The sequence below is a fragment of the Manis pentadactyla genome, chromosome 15 (assembly GCF_030020395.1).
Source record: "Manis pentadactyla isolate mManPen7 chromosome 15, mManPen7.hap1, whole genome shotgun sequence".
In the NCBI taxonomy this organism is placed as follows: Eukaryota; Metazoa; Chordata; class Mammalia; order Pholidota; family Manidae; genus Manis; species Manis pentadactyla.
Window position 1 is genome coordinate 45,987,690 of NC_080033.1, and position 19,433 is coordinate 46,007,122.

The following is a 19,433-nucleotide window of genomic DNA, read 5'->3' on the forward strand; positions in this document are numbered from 1 at the left end:
CGTAGCACCTGCTATGTGAGAAAGCAACGCAGCCATGGTACTGGCCACAAAATGAGACCTTGGCACCGAGAGCACGATCCTCCCACCCTGCTTCTGTTACCATCTTAGGACGTGGGGTTGAATTCAATGGGACTCTGTTCTCTGTGTCCCCAGGCCTCCTGCACCCCTCCTCCACAAGACCTCCCAACCTGCACCCGTGAAGTGCCAGGTGAATGCCGGCACCTCCTCCCTGTGTTCACCTTCAGGAGAGCTCCTGGGGACCGCTCCACCAGTCTGTACACCCAGAGAATTCTGATTCTGGGCAGCTGTAATAGCAAGGAAAACATGAAGGGTGCCAGTGGGGACCTCGGGGTGCTCCAAGAGACAGCCCCTTGCTTCATCCTGCCCCAGAGACAGGTGGAGGAAGTTTGGGAACCTCCAAGGACAACAAAAGTTCTGGGGAGAGGGCAGGTCAATGTCCCAAGACATAAATGCCCAGGTTGGGCATGAAAAAAGAATCCAGGGTGGAGAGGCCCTCTCACTGATCGCTGTACGGACTTGGGTAGCTTACCCCCCCTCTCTGGGCCTCAACCTCTTGCTCAGTTCAATAGCGGAGGCTAAATGCAATGATCTTTAAATCAGAATATCTCAAAATGTAAGGTGAGTACCTCTGGAGCAGAGGCAGAATTAAATGCCAGGGCCTATCCCAGTATTCAGTATCCCAAATAACAGCAAGGGAAAGGGTGGGTGCTAGAGTATCTTTAACACCCATGAAGCCCTCTCCTTTTTTAAGTTGAGTTTTAATTTAGATGCAACAGCAGGCCTCAAACTTACGGTCAGTGTTAAGCAATGATATTTGGCAAGAATTAAATGTCTTTACTGTCATTATATTTTGGCCTCCCTCTATTTATGGCAAATGAGAGATAAATTTTATTCTTAGATACATTTTTTTAAGTAAAAAGAAAAGTTTTAAAAGGGATTTTTAGAAAGGTATTAAAGAAACAATTATCCATATATATATATATATATGTGTGTGTGTGTATATAGGAGGTGGCAAAATAGGGCAGATGGTCAAAGGGAGACAGGCAGAAGGTGGGGTGCCCTGGCTGAATGTCCTGCTCTGTACATGAGGGGAGGCCTGCGGGGCCACAGCGGTCAGGGAAGACTCTGCTACCCCGGGATGCCTACGCTCCTGGGGGCTGGGTGCGCAGCATAAAGGAGCTCCACTCCGCTGGGCAGTGCCCACACCTGCCCCAGAGTCACTTGGTACCAGTGGGGCATGTGCCGCATTACCACACTTGCTTCCCTGTTGTGTAAGTACCACTGCCCACTGCTCTGTGCATGCATCTGTCTGCCCACCTGTCTGTCCATACGAGCTCCTTTCGAGGGCACCACTGCACAGGAGTGAAGCCAGCCCTGAAGCGAGGCTGCCACGCCTTAGCCCAGAGACAGGAGAGCCCTGGCAGTGAGCTGGGCGGCGCAGAGCTGTCCTCACGCTCTTCTGACTTCTCCTTCGAAATCCAGTTCTTTGGTGGGAAGTTCCCCTCGGGGCTGCACCCAACCAGATGTGGGGTGTGTTTGCCTGGGGTTGATTCAAGTTAAGGTTCAGAGCAGAGCCCAGCTGGAAGTCAGTCTAGGGGGTGAGGTCAGTGTGTATTTGGTATTGGGATCGTTCTATGATGGGAGTCAGGGGTCAGCATGAGCACAGGTTGGGGAGGCTGCTGTGTGACCTTGGCCAGATGTCTACCTGCTGTGTGACCTTGGCCAGCTCCCCTCCCTTCCCTGGGCATCAGGCTCCTGTTCAATACAAGGGTTTAGGGAGGCTAAATGCAATGACCTCTAAAATAGAAGATTCCAAAGTTTGAGACCTAGGACTGTAGACTCAGTTTGCATTTGGGGGACCAGGTATCCCAGCACAGTCTGGGTGGGGCTGGGCTTGGTGTGTGGCTGGGTTCAGGGGCTGCCATGTGACTAGGATCATGGAGTAACTAGGATCGTGGGGTTCCTGTGTGTCAGGATTCAGAGGCTAGGGTATGACCAGGATCTCTGGCCAGGGTCAGGGGTCAGGCTCTCTCTGTGTCCCCTGAACATAGCCATCTAACTTAGGCCAGAGAGAGGCCCAAGTCAACCCCTCATCCTAAAGAAGCTGAGCCAGGGCCAAGACCGGGGGCAGGGCATGGAAGCTGGGCTTGGGCCGGCAGCCACTCACCACTGCCCTTCCTTCTAGTGAACCAAGAGATCACCAAACTGATCCAGACACCTTTACAACAAGCCAGTTACTCAGATATCAAGGGTGAGAGGTCATGGTGGTCCTTGGCCGAGTCAAGCATGGTCTGCTCAAGTGAGTCAGGCCTGGCATGTGAAAAAGCTGGAGGATGGGGGTAGCCTGGGACTCGCCCACAGCCCACAGTGACAAGGGCAGCCAGACAACTCAGGCCTCTCCACCTGACTTGGTACTGGGGCTAGAAGCCTAGTACCACTGCCCGCCCACTGCCATGCTTCTTTACCCTATCCCCAGCTCCCCAGGCACTATGGGGATTTATTGGAGCACATGAACCTTTCCAACAGCCCAGTAAGATTCAGGCCTTGGAAGGCCCTCTTCCACTGTGCTAGGCAGATTGAGCACCCTATTTTTGGTAACGGGAGGCAGGATAATGAGGTCTCTTGGCCAAATGGGTCTTCTGACTTTACTTGGGCTGGGGGCATGCCATGGGCCAAGCACATTTATAGTGTCTCACTCTGTCTTCATCCCAACCCTTAACAGGCCTGCTTGCCAAACAGGATGCCCAGAAGGTTAAGCAGCTTGGAGGTTGCACAGGCAGGCAGCTGCAGGCTCAGGTTCAAACTGAGGTCTGAGCATAAGGCATGGCCCCTGGAAGAAAACACATCCACCTTCTGGGCCCCTTAAGCTGCACAGGAGCCTGAATCCATGTCTGAGCGTTTGTCTGAGGTCCCAGGAGTGAGGAATTCACTGCTCAGGGACTTTGCTTTGTCCTAAAACCAACCCTCTCCTCCTCAATCCCCAGCCCTAACTCGCTCAATGTAAGTGTGCACTGCTTTACCAGGACAACCTCATGCCTGAGTCGTTGTAAACCATTACAGCCACTAGGGGGCACTGTGGCAGTGCAGCTTTATCTTTAGTGAGAAAAGTCTCTGCCACTCGGGGTTGGAGTGGGGATGTCCCAGCCTCTCTCTGTGTGACATTGGGATTCGGTTTCTCCTTCTGTGAAAAAAGGATAAAGCCATCTTAGACCTATACACAGATCAGACATGGCAAAGGTAACTGAAGAATTATGAGACATTATCCTTAATAAATCATCTATAATTCAATAAGACCAGATTGCCATAGAATGGATTCATCAATACATAGCTGAAACGGACTTGGGTGGAGTAGAGATAAAATGCGATTGGCCGTGACTGATATTAGGTGAAGTTGGCTAGTGGGTACAATGGGAATTCTTTATACTACTCTCTTGAAAAGAAATAGGATTGAATGGAACAGAACACAAAGGGAAGACACCAGGTATAGCTGGATTCTCACTGCTGGGCACAGTACTTCATAGCGGCTTATAAGGCAGGATTTGGGCGGGGACAGACCCAGGATCAAATCCCAGCTCAGTGGAGGCTTTTTAAGCCACCACGTAAACTGTCTGAGCCAGTTCCCTCGCTGTTCCGTAGATACAACAGTAGTAACCACCTGATGGGGTGGTTGTGCGGCTCACACTAGGAAATGCATGCAAACCTCAGCACTGCACCCAGCACACAGTAGGTGCTTGGTGCACGTTAGCTATTTTTATTCTGTTGTATTCTGCAAGCTGAAGTTAGACCCAGGGTGAGGGCTTGGGGAGAGTCTGAATGTGTCCCACCAGCTTTGTGCGTTCCTGCCTCATTTTATGGATGAAGAAACTGAAATTCAGGGAGGTGAGGGGACCGTTCCAGCTGGGAAGTGGAGGAGCAGACTTTGAGTCTGGGGTATCAAACATCCCCAAGCCCCTGTCCCCTGTTTCTACACTGTAACCATCTTTCTGAGGAGCCGCTGTGGTCCATGGCCGGCAGAGAGGGATGTGGCCAGTCTGAGGGATGTGCCTGGTTCTTTGGCCTCTGGCATGCAGTAAGTGCTCAGTGAACAGAGGCACTGAAGAACTGTGAAACCCCAGGTCTGGTAGACCTTCTGGGCGCTGCACCAGCAAATTGGTGGCGTGGCTGAGCAGTGCAGTGGGGAGTGAGCCTGGTGCTGTCTTTCTGAGAGGTAAATCCTTCCCCTCCTCTCCACCTCTCCACTCCCTCTGCTGCCCAAACCTGGAACAGGAACTTTGTCTCTCTGGGAACACCATGCCAGTGGCTGGGCCTGCAGTGTGAATGATCTGAGGGCAGGGCAGTCCCCTCTAGAAGTGGAAATTCAGAAGGGGCTGGGGTAGTCCGGTAGCATCAGCGAGGGCATGGCTCTTGATGCAGACACTCCCATGCTGTGCTCCATCCCTCATGTTGACTCTGCCCCAGCTGCAGGAAGCTACCTCTATTAGGATGTATATATATAAGCTTAGGATAACTTTAGGGTATATATAACCTTAGGGTGTCAGTTCTGCTGCTGTAACAAAATGACCCAAAACAACAGTGGCCTAAACAAGATAGACATTTATTTCCCTCAAGTAATGATCCAAGTGTGTGCAGTCCAGGGTGGCTTGGTGGCACCGTGCTGTCAGGCCCCCAGGCTCCTTCTGTCCTGTTGCTCAGCCATCTGCAGGGTGCGGCTGTTATCTACATGGTCACTTCTGCTCACATCCCATTGGTCTCCACCTGATCTCATGGCCACACTTATTGTAGGGGAAGCTGAGCCCAGGCAGCCACGAGCTCAGCTAAAACTTGGGTATTACAGAACTCAGAGAGACGAGAAGGAGCTCAAGGGGACAACAGTCATCTCTGCGATGGAGTCTTTCTTCAGAAAAGTGAACCAGAGGATCATTTCTGAGGTTGGAGGATGCTCCCGGAGCCCGTTCACAGTCCTTGGGCTGGTGATGGAGGGGCAGGGAAATGCGCAGTGGCTTCTTTTCCTGACTTCAGCGAACAGGGCCTGAGGCTCAGCTGACTGTTCCCTGTAGGTGAAGGGCTGGCCTGGATGCTCATGGTCACCAGATGTTCTGACTGATATCTTTACCAGAATATATCCTGGGAAGGTGGTGACCACATCTGTCTGGTCTACCCCACACTGTGGTTGGACACGGCCAGCCCTTGGGAACTAGGTGATGAACAAATGCTCAGCCTGATGGGGGAAGGGTCTAAAGTGAGTGGGGTGGGCTTGGCTGCTGTGGAATCCACATGAGCACGTGCCATGTATGCTTGTGCGCACACAGGTGGGGAGTGGAGTGTGCACTCTAGACGTCGCACAAAGATGCTGTGGACCATCTAAGCTGGAGCATTAATACCAAAGGCCAGCATCTAGTGGGGCCTACTATGCGCTGGGTGCTTTAATACATATAGCATTATGTATTATATTTGTATTATGTGCCATAATACTATGGCACATAGTAAGTATGCATTGAATGTGAGCTGCTGTTAATGTCTGAGCTGCAGTTATCGTTGTTGCACTCACCCTGTGAGATGAGTCCTACTGTTACCTCCGCTTTACAAAGAACAAAAACAAAGCTCGGAGAGGGTAGATGACTTGCCTGAGACCACACAGCTTATAAGGAGGTGGCACTAAGGCCCGTACTCTTCACCTTAGGTTACACTAGGGAAGCGTAGGTGGTTTTCAGTCCATACCTATCACTGAACCAGTGGGGAAACTGAGGTGCACAGAGGGGAAAAGACTTGCCCAAGGCCACACAGCCTGTGTATGGCAGAACAGGGACCAGAACCAGGCCTCCTGAGGCTAGCCAGGGGTTCCCTGCATCACACCCTTCACGGAGCTTCTCAAATCTTGTCTGGGAGCTTGGGCGTTGGGTTTGGGGAAGGATCCAGCCCCTGATACTCCACCCTCTCCCTGTAGTTTCCTTCTGAGGACTGACCTTCCCATACACCCCTATCCCTTCTCTGTCTCTTTTTAGGCAGTGCTGGAGAACCAGGGCTTGAATACCAACCTGGAAATCTCTCAGCATGTAACTGTCTCATCCCCACTTGGTTTCTACCTCATGCATACCCAATTCTGCCCTTTTTTCAGGAGACCCCACACAGCCAATAACAATGACACCAATTGCAGTAGTTAACTCTAAGCTCCTTCTAGGTGTGAGGCACTGAGCTAGACCTTCTACGGGTCTTGCTTCACTCAGTGCTTGCTCACCCCGGGAGCGAGGCTCTTTCACGGTCTGCATTCATACACCGGGAAACTGTTAGTAAGTGGCAGAGCTGGGGTTGAGCCCAGCTGTGATGCCTGCAAGACTGTGCTCTACGCTTCTGCTGGATGAGTGCCACCCATGCCATAGGGCCTTGCGGGGGGCTGGAACCACATGACCAACCCCAAGCTCAGAGGGCCCCAGCAATAGAATGGGACTATTACTCCTGATTCTAAAGCCAACCTCAGGCAGGCTCCTTGGGGGTCACAGTCTCTGCCTGCTCTGCCCAGTGGCAGTGATGTCCATAATCCAGTCCTCGATGCAAGGGTCCACTGGGAAGCCGTGATCCCTACCTCCAGCAGACCCTCAGCCTTTCTGGTAGCCTCCCCCAGCTTTCTGGTCAACTCATTTCCCCACCCACTGCAGTGACAGCTTCAGTCCTTCTTCACCATCCTCAAATTTCCAGCCACCCCTTCCTGTCTCCCAAGCCCTCTCCACAGCCTTGCCTTCTGCTTCCCAGAGAGCTGGGCAGTGCCATCAATAGCGTCCTTCATCTTCTTCTTCCCAGTCCTACCAACACTCCCACCTTCCTGCTGTCCTTCTCTTCTAACAGAGGATGGTTCTTCTCCCCTTGGGCACTGTAGACCTCCTTTCCAGCCTGTGAATTCAGCTCTGTGACTGTCTCTCTTCTCCTAGGTATGCAGCTCAGAATCTCAGGCATGTCCTTGACCTGTTCTTCTCCCTCATTCCCATTACTGAGTCCTGTCCATTCTATGACCTCAATATTTCTAGAATCTGTCTACGTCTCCCTGTCTCTGTCTCTACCCTAGGCCAGGCTTCCATTTTCTTTTGTGAGGACCCATCATCTACAGGCACCTAGTGGGGTTCCCTGCATCCTGATGTGTCCTACTATCTGCTCCCCACAGCAGCCTCAGGGGGGGAAAAAGATCATCATTCACTTGCCTGCTTAAAACTTACCGAAGGATAAAGGGAGTGTTAGGATAAAGGCAAAATTCTCTGACATGAGCACTGGGGTGCCTGCATTTTCTGGCTCCTGTCTTTCTCTAATCTAGTTGTTTTGGATTCAGCATAATTTTTCAGTTTAAGGGTTGATGTCTTTCATCAGCTCTGGACATTTCTCAGTCACTGTCTTTCCAATTATTGCCTCTTCCTTATTTCTTCTTAACTTCTTCAATTTCCATTAGATGTATGTTGGGCCTTCTCATTTCTTCCCATGGGTCTCTTATTTGCTCTGTGGTTAGATCCATCTCCTTAAATCTTTATGTTAAATTCTGGATGCTTTCTTCAGACATCTGTTTCAATCCACTCATTCATTTTATAGTTGTGTCTCATCTGTTTACTTCATTCTCTGGGTTTTTCATTTTAATATCAATAATTTTTTATTTCTAGAAATTCTATTGAGTTCATTTTCCAATCTAACTGTTCTCTTTCTCCCCTCCTGGAGTCCTGTGATTTCATTATGGCTCTATTATTTAATCATTAAAAATGAGTTCCTTTGTACTTTCTTACAGATTGTTCTATTATGTCAGATCCTTCGGGGGCTCGTCTCTGGTTGGTTGCGTTGCCGGTTCTCTCTAGGAGTGGATGGTTTCCTCACGTGGTCTGTAATTTTCTTTTTCTTGCTCGCTCCTCTTTAGTGGAATTTGGTTTTCCTCTGAACACACTCTGCTGCCTGGATTATCTACATTTCCCTGGAGAAAGATGTTGCACTTATTCCTGCCAAGGACCCCAAAGGCTACATTGTTCATTAGTCTGGATATGTTTTTAGGGTAATTCTCAGCTCAGGAAGTCCTGCAACAGCCAGGCAGCAAAAATACGTATTTTAGAGGTGCATGTACATGGGCATGGGTTTTCAAATTATGCCACCACCCCCACCCCCATCCCAGCACCCCTGTGGCTTCCTTTGGTGGGTGAAGTTGTTTATTCTCCTCTCCACCAAGACGAGATGTCTTCATTCTACCTCCTGATCTCACTCCCCTCCCTCTGAGAGTGTTAAAACCCAAGCCAGTATGGTTTGAACCCACATCCTGGTTCTTGCTCTCTGGGCATCCTACTTATAGTTGTAATTCTTAGTTCCTCTTCATCTCTAGTTTCTGGGATTATTCCTTTCTTTCTTCTGAGCTCAGCTATGCATCAAATAAAACCTTTTATTGCAATGTAGCCACTAGTTCAACTGTTTGTTGGGAGAGATCTCCCTGAGCCCAGTCCAACAGTCTGCAAATTGCAGGTCCTAACCACCTGCCCAGGTCACCTCAGGCCACACTCCTGAGCCTTATTCCCCACATTAGCCATGCTCCCTCCACAAGGCCTTTGCACATGCTGTTCCCTCTTCCCAGAATGCTTCCCCCTCACTCCCCCATCTGATTCCTTCTCATCTTGTCTACTCCCTGCCTCCCTCTGCACCCACCTCACCTCACCTCATCTCACCCTGCCTATCTCCATACCACTAGGTTAGATCCCCTCTCGAGGTCCCTCAAACTACAGCCTGGCGCTCTCTCCTTTAAAATACTCCTGTGGTGCCATTTGACATTTACTTCTGGAATCATACAATAAGTGCTGAGCTTCCTGAAGGTAGAGACCCCATCTGTTTGGCTCTCTGCTGCACCCCACCTCCTCACCCAAGGCTGGAGCAGAGTCAGTATTCCATGAATATTGTTAAACCAAAGCAACAGCAGCAGCTTTTGGTGGATTACCAAGCAGTGGGGCTGTTCTAAGCTCTTTAAATGGATTCTCTCATTTAATCCTGGCAACAACCCTGTGAGGGAGGTACTATTATATCCCGATTTTGCAGATGAAGAAGGTGAGGCACAGCAGGCTAAGTGAAGGAAGGCACCCTTACCACACTCTGAGATGTGGGCAGGGCAAGGGACAGCTTCACTGCTACACAGACTGAGAAAGTTTAAGGCCACAGAGAGCAAGAGTCATGCTCAGGTTACTGACAATTTAGTGATGGGTTGGGGCCTAGGGCTCAAGTGTCAGAGCCCAGCCTGGGGCCCAGCCACTGCCCAGGTAGCTTCCTCTTCCCAGCGCCACGAACCCTGCATCAGCCTCATCCCTCCTATCTCCAGGGGCAGTGGCCACAGCTGTCCTGAAGGGTCCCTGTCCTGGCCACGGGACCCTCCCTGCCTCCGCCAGCTTTTCCATGCCTTCCCCACTAACTAGCTGCCCACTGCCTCAAGATGCCAACCAAGAGCTTCAGAACACAGGTGTCGTGGTCAGTCCTTCCATGACGGTGTAATTCCTCTTCCCACATCCAGGCAGGCAGCTTTCTGTGGCTTACACTTTTAAAGAGGGGAGGTGGGTGTGGAGGGAGGTGGGGACTGGGGCACCCAGCCTGCAGGTAGGCCTCTGAAACCCCCAAGTTCTCACCACCTACCTCTGGTGTGACTGGTAATTTCTAAAACATGGCTATCCTCCTGATATTCAAAATCATGTCATACACGTTATGGAGGGGCACACATGGGAGACTTGATGGTTATAATAATATTTTCTTTCCTAGGCTGGGCGGTAGGACATGGGTGTTTATTACACAGGCCCACAAACCCTTGTGCATATCCATCAAGGCCACATGAATTTTCAAATTCAGAATTTCGTTCACTTTAGAAAGGCAGGTCAGTGTGTGTGCACTGGATGTTTCTTAGGACACGCTTCACGGGCTCTGGATGTCACCCCACAATCGAGCTCACTGATATTTCTCCACATGTGAACAGTCAAATGAAGTGAGAAAACAGCCTCCCATCCATTAAATGGCCAGGTTTGCTGACAAACTTAAGAAAAAGCTTGTAATCTCCAGTGCTTGCTTGATTTTGTCATTGTGGATAAGGAACTGAGAATCATATTGTATATCAACTATATTTCAATAAAAAAAACAGAATTGAGGATCGGTACTATGCCTAACGGCCCTTTGTATGAAACTAAAGACAAAAGAAATGCAGGCACTTTGTGCAAAAGAGAGAAAAGTCTTAAGAAGAAAATCACAGTCGTTCACACCTGTGGTAAATTTGCCATAACTAAGAGGTTAACATTGGTATATTTGCCCTTAACCAAATTCCAGACTTTATTTGAATCCTACCAGTTTTTCCGCTGATCTATCCCTTGTCTATCCCAGGATCCAATCCAGGAGAGCATGTTGCATTTAGTCTTTTAAAAATCTCTGAAAATTTTGGATTATTTTCTTTCTTTCTTTTTTGATTATATAGGAATCTAAAAAATCCAGAGTACTCTAGCCAACACCTTTTGCCTCCCCATCCCAGAATGTTCCGTTTTATCCTTCCTCTCGACTTTTCAGGGGGTTCCCTCTTATTTTTCCCCAGTTCTGGACACTCTCCTTCTTGCTTTTGAGTCTGGCTGTGGACATAAATGCTTTTGAGGAATCTGCTAGCCAAGACTTTTATGTGTTGGAGAGCTTCCAGAAGGCAGGTTTAACTGCACCTCAAGGGGCAGGGAGAGAGCCACGGGAAGGTGTCCCGGTGGGGGAAGAACACTGATAGGATTGATGGGGGGATCCCAGTGTGCCTGGTGGGGAAGGGTTATTTGGGGGTGAAGGAGTTGCAGACCAGGCCTGGAGGTAAGTTGAGATCATATCATGGAGCCTAAAGTCTAGAAGGAGGCAGTAGAAGCCACAAGAGGCTTTGGGGGGAATACAAGATACGGTTGGTGCTGCTGTGGGATGGTGGGATTGGGGAGACATTAAACTGAGTCCCTGCTTAAAACAGCTGAGAGTGGGAGTGACCCTCAAGGGTCAGCTGGGCCCTCCCCTTCACTATACACGGGAGCTCCAGAGGCTGAGCACCAGGATACTTGTTCAAGGTCATATGTCACATTTATACCAGAGTCAGTAGTTTCTGCACCCCCAGAACTTTGATGTATGTATATATGTATGTATTTTAAACAGTATCTGCTTACTCTGGGCCAGGCCCATATGGCTCCTGACTTCATGAAGCTTGTAGTCTAATGGGTAGAGATAGACAATAACTAACTAGCCAAACAAAAGACTACTTAACCACTAATTGTGCCCAGAACTATGAAGAAAAAATGATGGTCAGGAAAGGTGCTTATATAGCTCAAAACTCAAAATGAAGAGGCTGTTTGAAAGTTATCTAGTGCTGTGCATCTCAAACTTTGGCATGTATCAGACTCACCTGCAGGGGTTGTTAAAACATAGATTCCTGGGCCTAACTCTCAGAATTTCTGATTTGGTAGGCCTGGGGTAGGGCTTGAGGATCCACATTTCTATCAGCTTCCCTCCCAGTGGTGCTTAGGCTGCTGATCGAGGTCCATCCTTGGAGTAGCGCCAATCCAGTGAATTTGGTCTTCTGAGTATGAAAATGCTGCTAATCCAATGGCCAGCAGGTGAATTCTCATCTTGCTTTGACGAATGTTTCATTTTGAGGGTGGAGAAATTGAGCTATGTGGGAAAGTCCTGATGCACTCTCATTTCTCACCAACACCGAAGAAGCTGGGTGTGTGGATAAGTGAGAATCCAGGAGAACAGCTCACATTATCCTAAAGCCGCAGGTACTGGGCCACATCCCTCAGTTCTCAGCAGATCAGTAGCTAGGCCTGACCCTAAGGCTCCCGGGGACCACTGCTCCCCACACCTCTCCAATCTCTCAGTGCAGAGAGGTGAGAGGCTCGGGTGGCGGGCTGCTCTCTGCTCTGAGGAGGGCCCTGGCTCACAGTGAATCTGGTTTTTCTCCCAGGATATCACCCCGAGCCTCCTGCTCGAGGAAGAAACTCTTCTTAGGCCCCCTGGACCCCAAGTGTGTACTGCAGAAGAGAAAGGGGGTGGCTGACTTAGCAAATCTCTCCCTGGTCCCTCTGGTGTCAGACACTGGACATTGATGGGGAAATATGGCTCCTTTCCTTCAGGACTTACGACCTGACTGCTCGGGGACTAAGATCCCTACCTAGAGTCTTAACTATGAGGAGGAGGTACCATGAAGACAGGAGGGAGGGTGTAACAGAAGGAAGGGCCTGCCTGAGCAAAGGCCTAGCGGCTGGAATGGCAGGTGTCAAGGTAGTGCTCACAAGAGCTCTCCTGTGGACAGCCTTAAATATTTAACAGAAGCACTTAGAAGTATCCCTAGAGTTTCTTTTCTGGAGGATGGGGACACAGTAGAGGGCCAAATTCTTATCTCTTTTAGATTTGGGGATTAAACTGAAGCCATTTCCAACTTGATGGAGATAAATGGCCTTGGGTAGACTGGGAGAAATAAGCCCTGTGGTACGTCATGTCCTAAAGAAAGCAGACAGAAGGCCCTGAAAGAAATCAGGCAACAGGACCAGAGGGATGAGACCAGATGATCCTTCCCTTGTGGCTTGTGAGCCTCCCTGCGGCTGTTGGGAAGGCCCCTAGGCTGGGGAAACAGGATCCTGGTGGCATGGATTAAGGGGGTGGAAGGGGGCAGGAGAGCACTGGCTGCTTCCTGGGCCTTGGTTTCCCCTCTGAGGGGTGGGATGACAGTCAGAGCCCCCCTCCCCAGGGCCTAGCAGGGACCACGCGGGGGAGGCCCCTCCTGGGGGGTGGGCAGGAAGGGAGGGGAGGGATTTTTCCCGGACATGGACGAATGCATGCCCATCCGGAGGTGGGGCTATTTGTCCTCTGTCACTTGTGTGACTCGTGTGACTCACAGTGGGCCTCTCAAGGGCAAAGCAGCTCCGAGTTCATCCCGAGCCTCCTGGGGTCGATGGTCACCACGTGGGCATCCCTTAGGTTGTCTTTTCAGTGTGTGCTGGAAGGGGTTTGGGGGACACGAGCCTCACAAGGAGGCTCTCATCCTTTCAGGCTCTTTTCAGGCAGAGCTGCACGTGCCTCTAACTCTCCAGCCACCCGGAGTCCCGAGTGTCTCACCCCCGTGGTGGCAGTGTGCACCAGTGAGGATCCTGGGCCCGGCCCCTGAAGAATCCTCTCTCTGTCCCCGACTGGATGGCTCCGCTCCCTCCAGGGTGCACGTCTGCTCTGGGCAACCTGAAGTGGCACAAAGAACCCTAGGCTGGAAGGCCAGGACCTGGTTCAAGCCCAGCCCTGAGCCTCAGGTTCCCTTCTTATAAAATGAGTGTTGGACTGGATCGTCTCCAGAACCCCTTTTGACCCTGGTGCTGTGGGATATTTGTCCACATGAGGTGACTCTAACGGTATAATCTCAGACACCATTACTTGGGTGGGAAGAGGGTATTTTGGAGCTGGCCCTGCCTTCTTTTTGAGTATCTGCTTGCCTGTGTGGCTTCGGGAGAGGAAAAGGGTAGGAGCTGGGATTGTCCTGGTTGGGTTTCTTAGCCTCCCCCTTGGTCAGCAGACAGTGTCTCTCAGACCCTCTCTCCCCGTGCCCCACAGCACCAAGTCCTTTCAGCCCCTTTGCCCACCCACCATCGAAGATTCCATCTTCTCTCCTGACCAGCTCACCAAGTCCCTGAGTCCTGAGGGCAATGTAGAAATTCCAGGCCATTGGGGTGGTGACACCAGTCAGGAGCCTCACTCTAGCTCAGAGTGCTCACTTAAGCGAGCTGGGAAGGCCCAGGCCTCTAGCCTCCCACCTTCCTCCCACCCGGATGCCACAGGGACAGTGTCAGGATAGCCTAGCAGATCTGGGCAGCTCCTTCCCCAGACAGAGAGGTCACTATGGACCCCAGCCCAGGCAGGACCCTAGAGGCCCTGGGGGCTTGTTTCTGCTCCAGAAAGCTACAGTCCCCCCTACTTCCTTCCCCATCCTGGGAGAGCATCTCAGCCAGGTCTGCCTTGGGAGGGCACTCACATGTCACTGCACTAAGCAGAAGGAGACAGTGAGTCCCAGAGCTTGCCAGAACAGGACTGGCCTGCTGGACCCTTCTCCCAAGTCCTGGCCCCTCTGTCTAAACCCAGAAGCTCTGACCTAGGCCCAGCTCTAAAGATGAGGAGGTCCCTCCAGACTGGGTGGGGTTCTGGCTCCCACACAGTTGAAATCTGTTCCCAGGAGAAGGCTGCACTTGCTGCTAGGGAGAAAACAGGGCTGCCCAAGGCTGAGGTCTTGCAGAAGCATATCCTGTCACCTGGGCTGCTGACCCAGGACAGGATAGGGCCCCAGTGTTTGGGACCAGCCTCAGGCAGATGGGAAATGTAGGGGAAAGGCCTGGCCTTCAAACCTGGGTCCCAATACCATCCCCCTCCAGTTACTAGTCTGGGTCCTTCTGTGCCTCAGTTTCTTCATCTATTTAATAGGGTGATAATAGTATCTTCCACGCACCATTCTGGTAAGGACTGAGTTAGCCTAGAGGGAGTATCACACAGTGGCCAGAGGCAGGGGCTCTGGAGCTGGCCTGCTGGGTCTGAGTCTTGAGTCCTCCATCACTAGCTGTGCAATCTTAGGCATGTTACTACCTTCTCTGCCTCCGTTCCTTCACCTGTAAAAGTAGAGACAATAGAGCTGCTGTGAAGAATAAAGGAATGAGCACAAATACCTAGAAGAGTGGCTGGTACATACTCAGTGCTCCATGAATGCCAGCTATTGGTCATACTTTGTGGAGATGAGGTACGTAGCATACAGAGATGCCCAGCAAATGTGGGCTTCATCTTCCAGTTCCCCTGACTCTCACACCTCAAGTTTCCTACCCAAAAGTCCAACATTCAAGATTCCCTCTGATCTCCCATTCATGAAATCTTATTACCTTGTTCATACTCAAGTGTAAATGACTGATGGTCTCTTAATTTGCACTGGAGGAGCTTGCACACCTTCAACCAAAGGAACAGTGTGCTACTGACTGACTCCAGGTCACAGGTCAGGCTAAGGACAGAGAGAGTTTGGAAAGGAAGGTAGGTTTACTGGAGTTCCTTCAGTGATAACTATCTTGGCAGGCCTTGTACCTTCAGGGTGGAAAGGGCATTGGGTTCAAGACCAGCTCTGCTCCTGAGATTGCTGTGTGAATTTCAGCAACTCACTGGACTATCTGGCTCTCTTCATCTGCATAATGGGATAGTAACTTTTCTTCTGCTCCCCTCAAGGCGCAGTTCAAAATTAAATGCATCTGAAAATCGTCTGCATTTGTCTGTCTGGATTGTGGTTATTTCTCTATATGTCCATCTGCTGTCTGCAGTCTGGACAGGGAGTGGGCCAGAGTGTCCTGGGACCTGATCTAGGGCTAATCACACAGTAGGCATTGACTGAACGTGAGTGTGTGAGTGGGACTGAAGTGCACTTCCTGAGCTTGGGACATAATCAGTTTGTCCAGCATGCACATTCACAGCCCACATTCACACTCTCAGCCATCCCCCACCATGTTCACAGAGCCCTGGGGAAGCGGGAAAAACCCCGTGTAGCAAATGAGGGAACTAAGGCCTGGGGAGGTCAGGGCATTTGTCCAAGGTCACACAGCTGGAAGTGGTGCACTGAGAATCCCACATAAGCACTTGACTGCAGAATCCATGCCCTTCCCATTCCTTGTGTCACACGATTTCTGCATGTCTGAGTTGGTCCTAGAAGGGAGGCAGTTTGCATCTCACAGGGATGTATGTGGGGCCTGCAGAAGGGGCCAGAACTAGAAGGATGGGCTTATGGGCTTCAGGCACAGGCTGTATCAGCTCCAACTGCCAGTAATCAAGTTCTCAGGACCTCTCTATGTGAAAGTATTATTATCATCTTACAGAAGGCAAAACTGAAGCTCAGAGAAGTAAAGACATTTGGCAATAAGTTAAAGAGTAAGACTTGAACCCCAAGTTTCTGATGCTGATGGTTGTCCCCATGACCAAACTTGCAGGGGCCTCATACTCACACCCCCACGCATGCGGCCTGGAAAGCAGAACAGAAGAGATTCGGGAGTGAAGCAGCTTCACTGTGGGGAGGCCCAGGAGAGGTGGGTAGAAGACCCGCCTGCTAGGCAAACTCCTCCACAGTGTGGATATGTCCTCTTCCGAAGGAGAGGAGCTCCCTGTCCCAGGAGGTGTGCAAAAAGCCAGGGACGTTGTAGTAAAGCTTTGCAAGGTTAGCTAGGTTAGCGCCATTCAAAACTGCTGCTGATTCTGCCTCAGGGAGCCATCTCACCTTCTTTCTGCCCCTCCTGTCCTCTTTGTTTCATCTCTTCCTCAATCTCTGCCTGTGTCCCCTGTGTGACTTGGGCAAGTTCCTTCACTGCCTTTCTGAGGCTCAGTTTGCTCACCTGTAAAATGGGGGTAATGCTCATACCTGCATTTTGGGGTTATTTTGAGGATTAGATGAGATGAATTTGTGGATAGTGTTCAGCACCGTCCAGAGAGTCAAGGGTTCAGTTAGTAAGACCAATCATTATTGTTATTCTCTCTCTTCTGCTTTCATTCCGGAGGGCAACCCAAAACAGACGACAGGACCCCTGGGCTCCGAGTCTCTTGCACAGCGCACACCTCCCTTTTCCCATCCTGTCCCATCCCTCCTTTATCCCCAGGTTAGCAGAGAAAGTTGAACTCAGCCTGGGGTCCTCCTGCGGCTCCCTGACCACCTCCAACTAGCGCGCCCGGGGTGAGCCAACCTTACGCCTCTGCCTCAGTTTCCCCACTCACCAAGGAGGCGAGCCCCCCGCATCCCTCGGGGCTGTCCCTGGGTCCGGCTGGCAAAGTCGCCGAGCTCCAGGAGGCGCGGGCCCCGGGGCAGCGGGTGTGCGCCCCCGCCTGTTCCCCGGGGGCCGAGCCGGACTGGTACTTGAATCCACGTGATTTCCCGGCAGCGGCAGCCGGTTCCCAGCCCCAGCCGCTCAGCTCCCCGCGCCTACTTTCAGTTTCTAGACGAGCGCGGCGGAGCCGGGAGCGCAGCCGGTGAGTGCAGAGCACGCCGAGGGGCTGCGGGACCCGGCCAGGGCGCGGGGCGCGGGGCGCGGGGAGGCGCGGCGAAGGGCGCACGCCGCGCGGAGGAGGGGATGCTGAAGGGCTGGGTGCCAGAGGCCCAGGGCGTGGCCAGGTAGCTGGCCGGGGGCGCGAACGGATGGGCTGATGAACCGCCGGGCAGTGCTCAGCCTGCCACCCTGCGGAGTTTGGAGGGTGAGTGGTGAGCCGCGCAGGAGGGCAGGTCGCGGGTTGGCAGCCGCGGCAGCCGCTGCGCTGCCCACCTACACGACGCTCCTGTCACCTCCTGGACTCTCACCTTTTCATTGCTTTTTGAAGAATTACTGAAGGCACGCTGCTCATTGTGCACAATTCACTTTTTAACCTAAAAAAGCCATTCATTAAGGACAATTCCAAACACAGACAAAAGCGGAAGAAACAGACTTGGGTTGCGGCACACGATCTTGCTGGGTTCGTTCCACGAAACCCCTTGTAACCACCGCTCAGCTTCAACAGTCACCAGCCCAGGGCCCGCTGTTCCGTCTCTAACACACCTCATTCGGAAACTATGGCAAACAGACGCCACAACATCTCAGCCAAAACATTTCAGAATTTCCTGAAGACAAGGAGTCTTAAATACATAACCACAATACCATCGGCATACTTTAAACATTTCAACAATAGTTTCTTAGTGTCAAATTTCCACAGACTATTTCTACCGAACATTTTAACCTCTTAAGTAATACATGGGTGCCTTGTTTCGTTACTTGATTTTTGTATTTTGGTCTCGTTTCCCACCAGTTTTCTCACTTAGGAGTCCAGGTTCTGGAGTTTGCTGGGGTGGCCACTTGGGGAGGTGTGGGAGAGACTCTCCCACTCAACCTTAAGGACAGTCTCCATCCACTTTTGAGGGTCTTACGCTCCCTTTTTAAAAGGTTGCAGGTTCTGCAGACTTAAAACAGAAAGTTTGAAATCCAGCACTTTCCTGCCTCCCAAACCTGGGATGGCAGAGATGGGTAGACCCTCGGCCAGAACCTGGAAACTTATCCATCCAAATTGCTCTTCCTTCTCTCTACCAAGCAATAATTCCAGAAAAGCACTAGGCTTGGTCTCCCACTGGAGACAGAGAGGGAGGTAAAGCTGATGATTTCAGAATTCATCCAGTCTCCCCACACAGTGTGCACTCCTCAAACCTTGCTGAACCTAGCGACGACTAGACATTGTGCCCACCTGCCTTGTGTCCAAAGCCCAGAGCCAGCCTGACCTGGCATCTGGCATGGGAGGCAGGTAGACTGGGCTCACAGCACCATGGATTTGCTGGGTGACTGTGGACTATTTAATCTCTCAGAACCTCGATTCCTCATCTGTAAAAATGGGGGTAATAATATGTCATTCGAAACATGTTTCGTGGGTTGGATGAGATGACATATGCCCAGTGCATCGTCAATCTCGAAGTACCGCATAAGCATGAGCGGTGAATGGGGTCTTAATGAAGAGACAGGCAGGCAGTGAGAGGTGAATGGGGCCTTAATGAAGACAGACAGGCAGAAGGGAAAGTTCTTTGAAGAGTTTCACAATATGTTTAGCCTCATTCTTCAACCAGACACAGAATGACTGGGTGTTTGCAGGACCAGGCCTGTCCCCCTACACTCCAACACACATAACCCCTCCCCTCTGAGCAAAAGTCAGCAAAACTTCTTAGTGCATCCTCCCTCATCTGTTATGGACTGAATTGTGTCCCTGAAAAAGATATGTTAAACTCCTTATCTCCAGTACTTCAGAATGTGACTGTATTTGGAAATAAGGTCGTAGCAGATGTAACCAACTAGTTAAAATGAGGTCATATTGGAGTAGGTGGGCTCTTAATTCAGTATGACTGGTGCCATTATAAGAGAGAAGATTGGCATATGGAGATAGAGATGCGTGGGAAAAAGACAGCTATGTGACAAAAGAGGCAGACATTGGAACGACACATCTAGGAGCCAAAGGACTCCAAGAAGAGTTGCCAGCAAATACCAGAAGCTGGAATAGGCACCGTAGGATCCTCCCCTACAGGCCTCTGAGACCTTGGCCCAGCTGAGACCTTGATTCCAGATTTCTGGCCTCCAGAACTGTGAGACAACAGTCTCTCTTATTTTAACCCACCCAGTTTGTGGTCGTTTGTTACAGCTGTAACAAAGCTAGGAAACTAATTCGCCATTACCAGAATCTCTCTTCTGCCTTCTTCACAGAGCTCACCTAAGGATTAAGTAATTACGAATTACTTAAGTAAGTAATTATCACTTAAGTAAGTGTGAGTACCGTGTAAAAAGCTTTTGCAGGCTTTCTGAGGATGTAAACTACTGGTTTTCTTTACTGGATTTATCTTTTGAGTGTTGGCTGGTAGCCCAGGTCTACCTTGG

The 19,433-nt window shown here is 50.8% G+C and overlaps 2 protein-coding genes across 4 annotated transcripts in view; one reads left to right on the forward strand and one right to left on the reverse strand.

The window, feature by feature from the left end:
- The first annotated feature begins 3,815 nt into the window (after positions 1-3,815).
- NLRC5 (NLR family CARD domain containing 5) overlaps positions 3,816-19,433 on the forward strand; it is a 106,243-nt gene continuing 90,625 nt past the window's right edge. For 2 of the 3 annotated variants that reach the window (XM_036881081.2, XM_057493408.1), the window contains exon 1: positions 16,925-17,025. The gene's annotated coding sequence lies outside the window, so the exon portion shown is untranslated. Of the gene's footprint in view, positions 4,229-16,924; positions 17,026-19,433 lie in introns of those variants that run through there. The other variant, XM_036881080.2, reaches the window with a different exon arrangement.
- LOC118910204 (protein transport protein Sec24A-like) lies at positions 15,444-18,500 on the reverse strand. The gene is made up of 4 exons (XM_057492887.1): positions 18,458-18,500; positions 16,774-17,231; positions 16,283-16,397; positions 15,444-15,717 (listed from the first exon to the last, which is right to left on the reverse strand). Exons 1-4 carry the CDS (start codon positions 18,498-18,500, stop codon positions 15,590-15,592), a joined length of 744 nt encoding a protein of 247 aa, XP_057348870.1. The 3' UTR covers positions 15,444-15,589.

Bases quoted from the DNA above. Each gene is read 5' to 3' on its own strand.
- LOC118910204 (XM_057492887.1), bottom strand. From the start codon at position 18,500: ATGCTTATGCGGTACTTCGAGATTGACGATGCACTGGGCATAT. The intron at 17,232-18,457 runs GTCATCTCATCC...CAAACTCCGCAG, and splicing joins TGACGATGCACTGGGCATAT to GGTGGCAGGCTGAGCACTGC. The intron at 15,718-16,282 runs GTGAGATGGCTC...CCTCCCTTCTAG, and splicing joins ACAGGAGGGGCAGAAAGAAG to GACCAACTCAGACATGCAGA.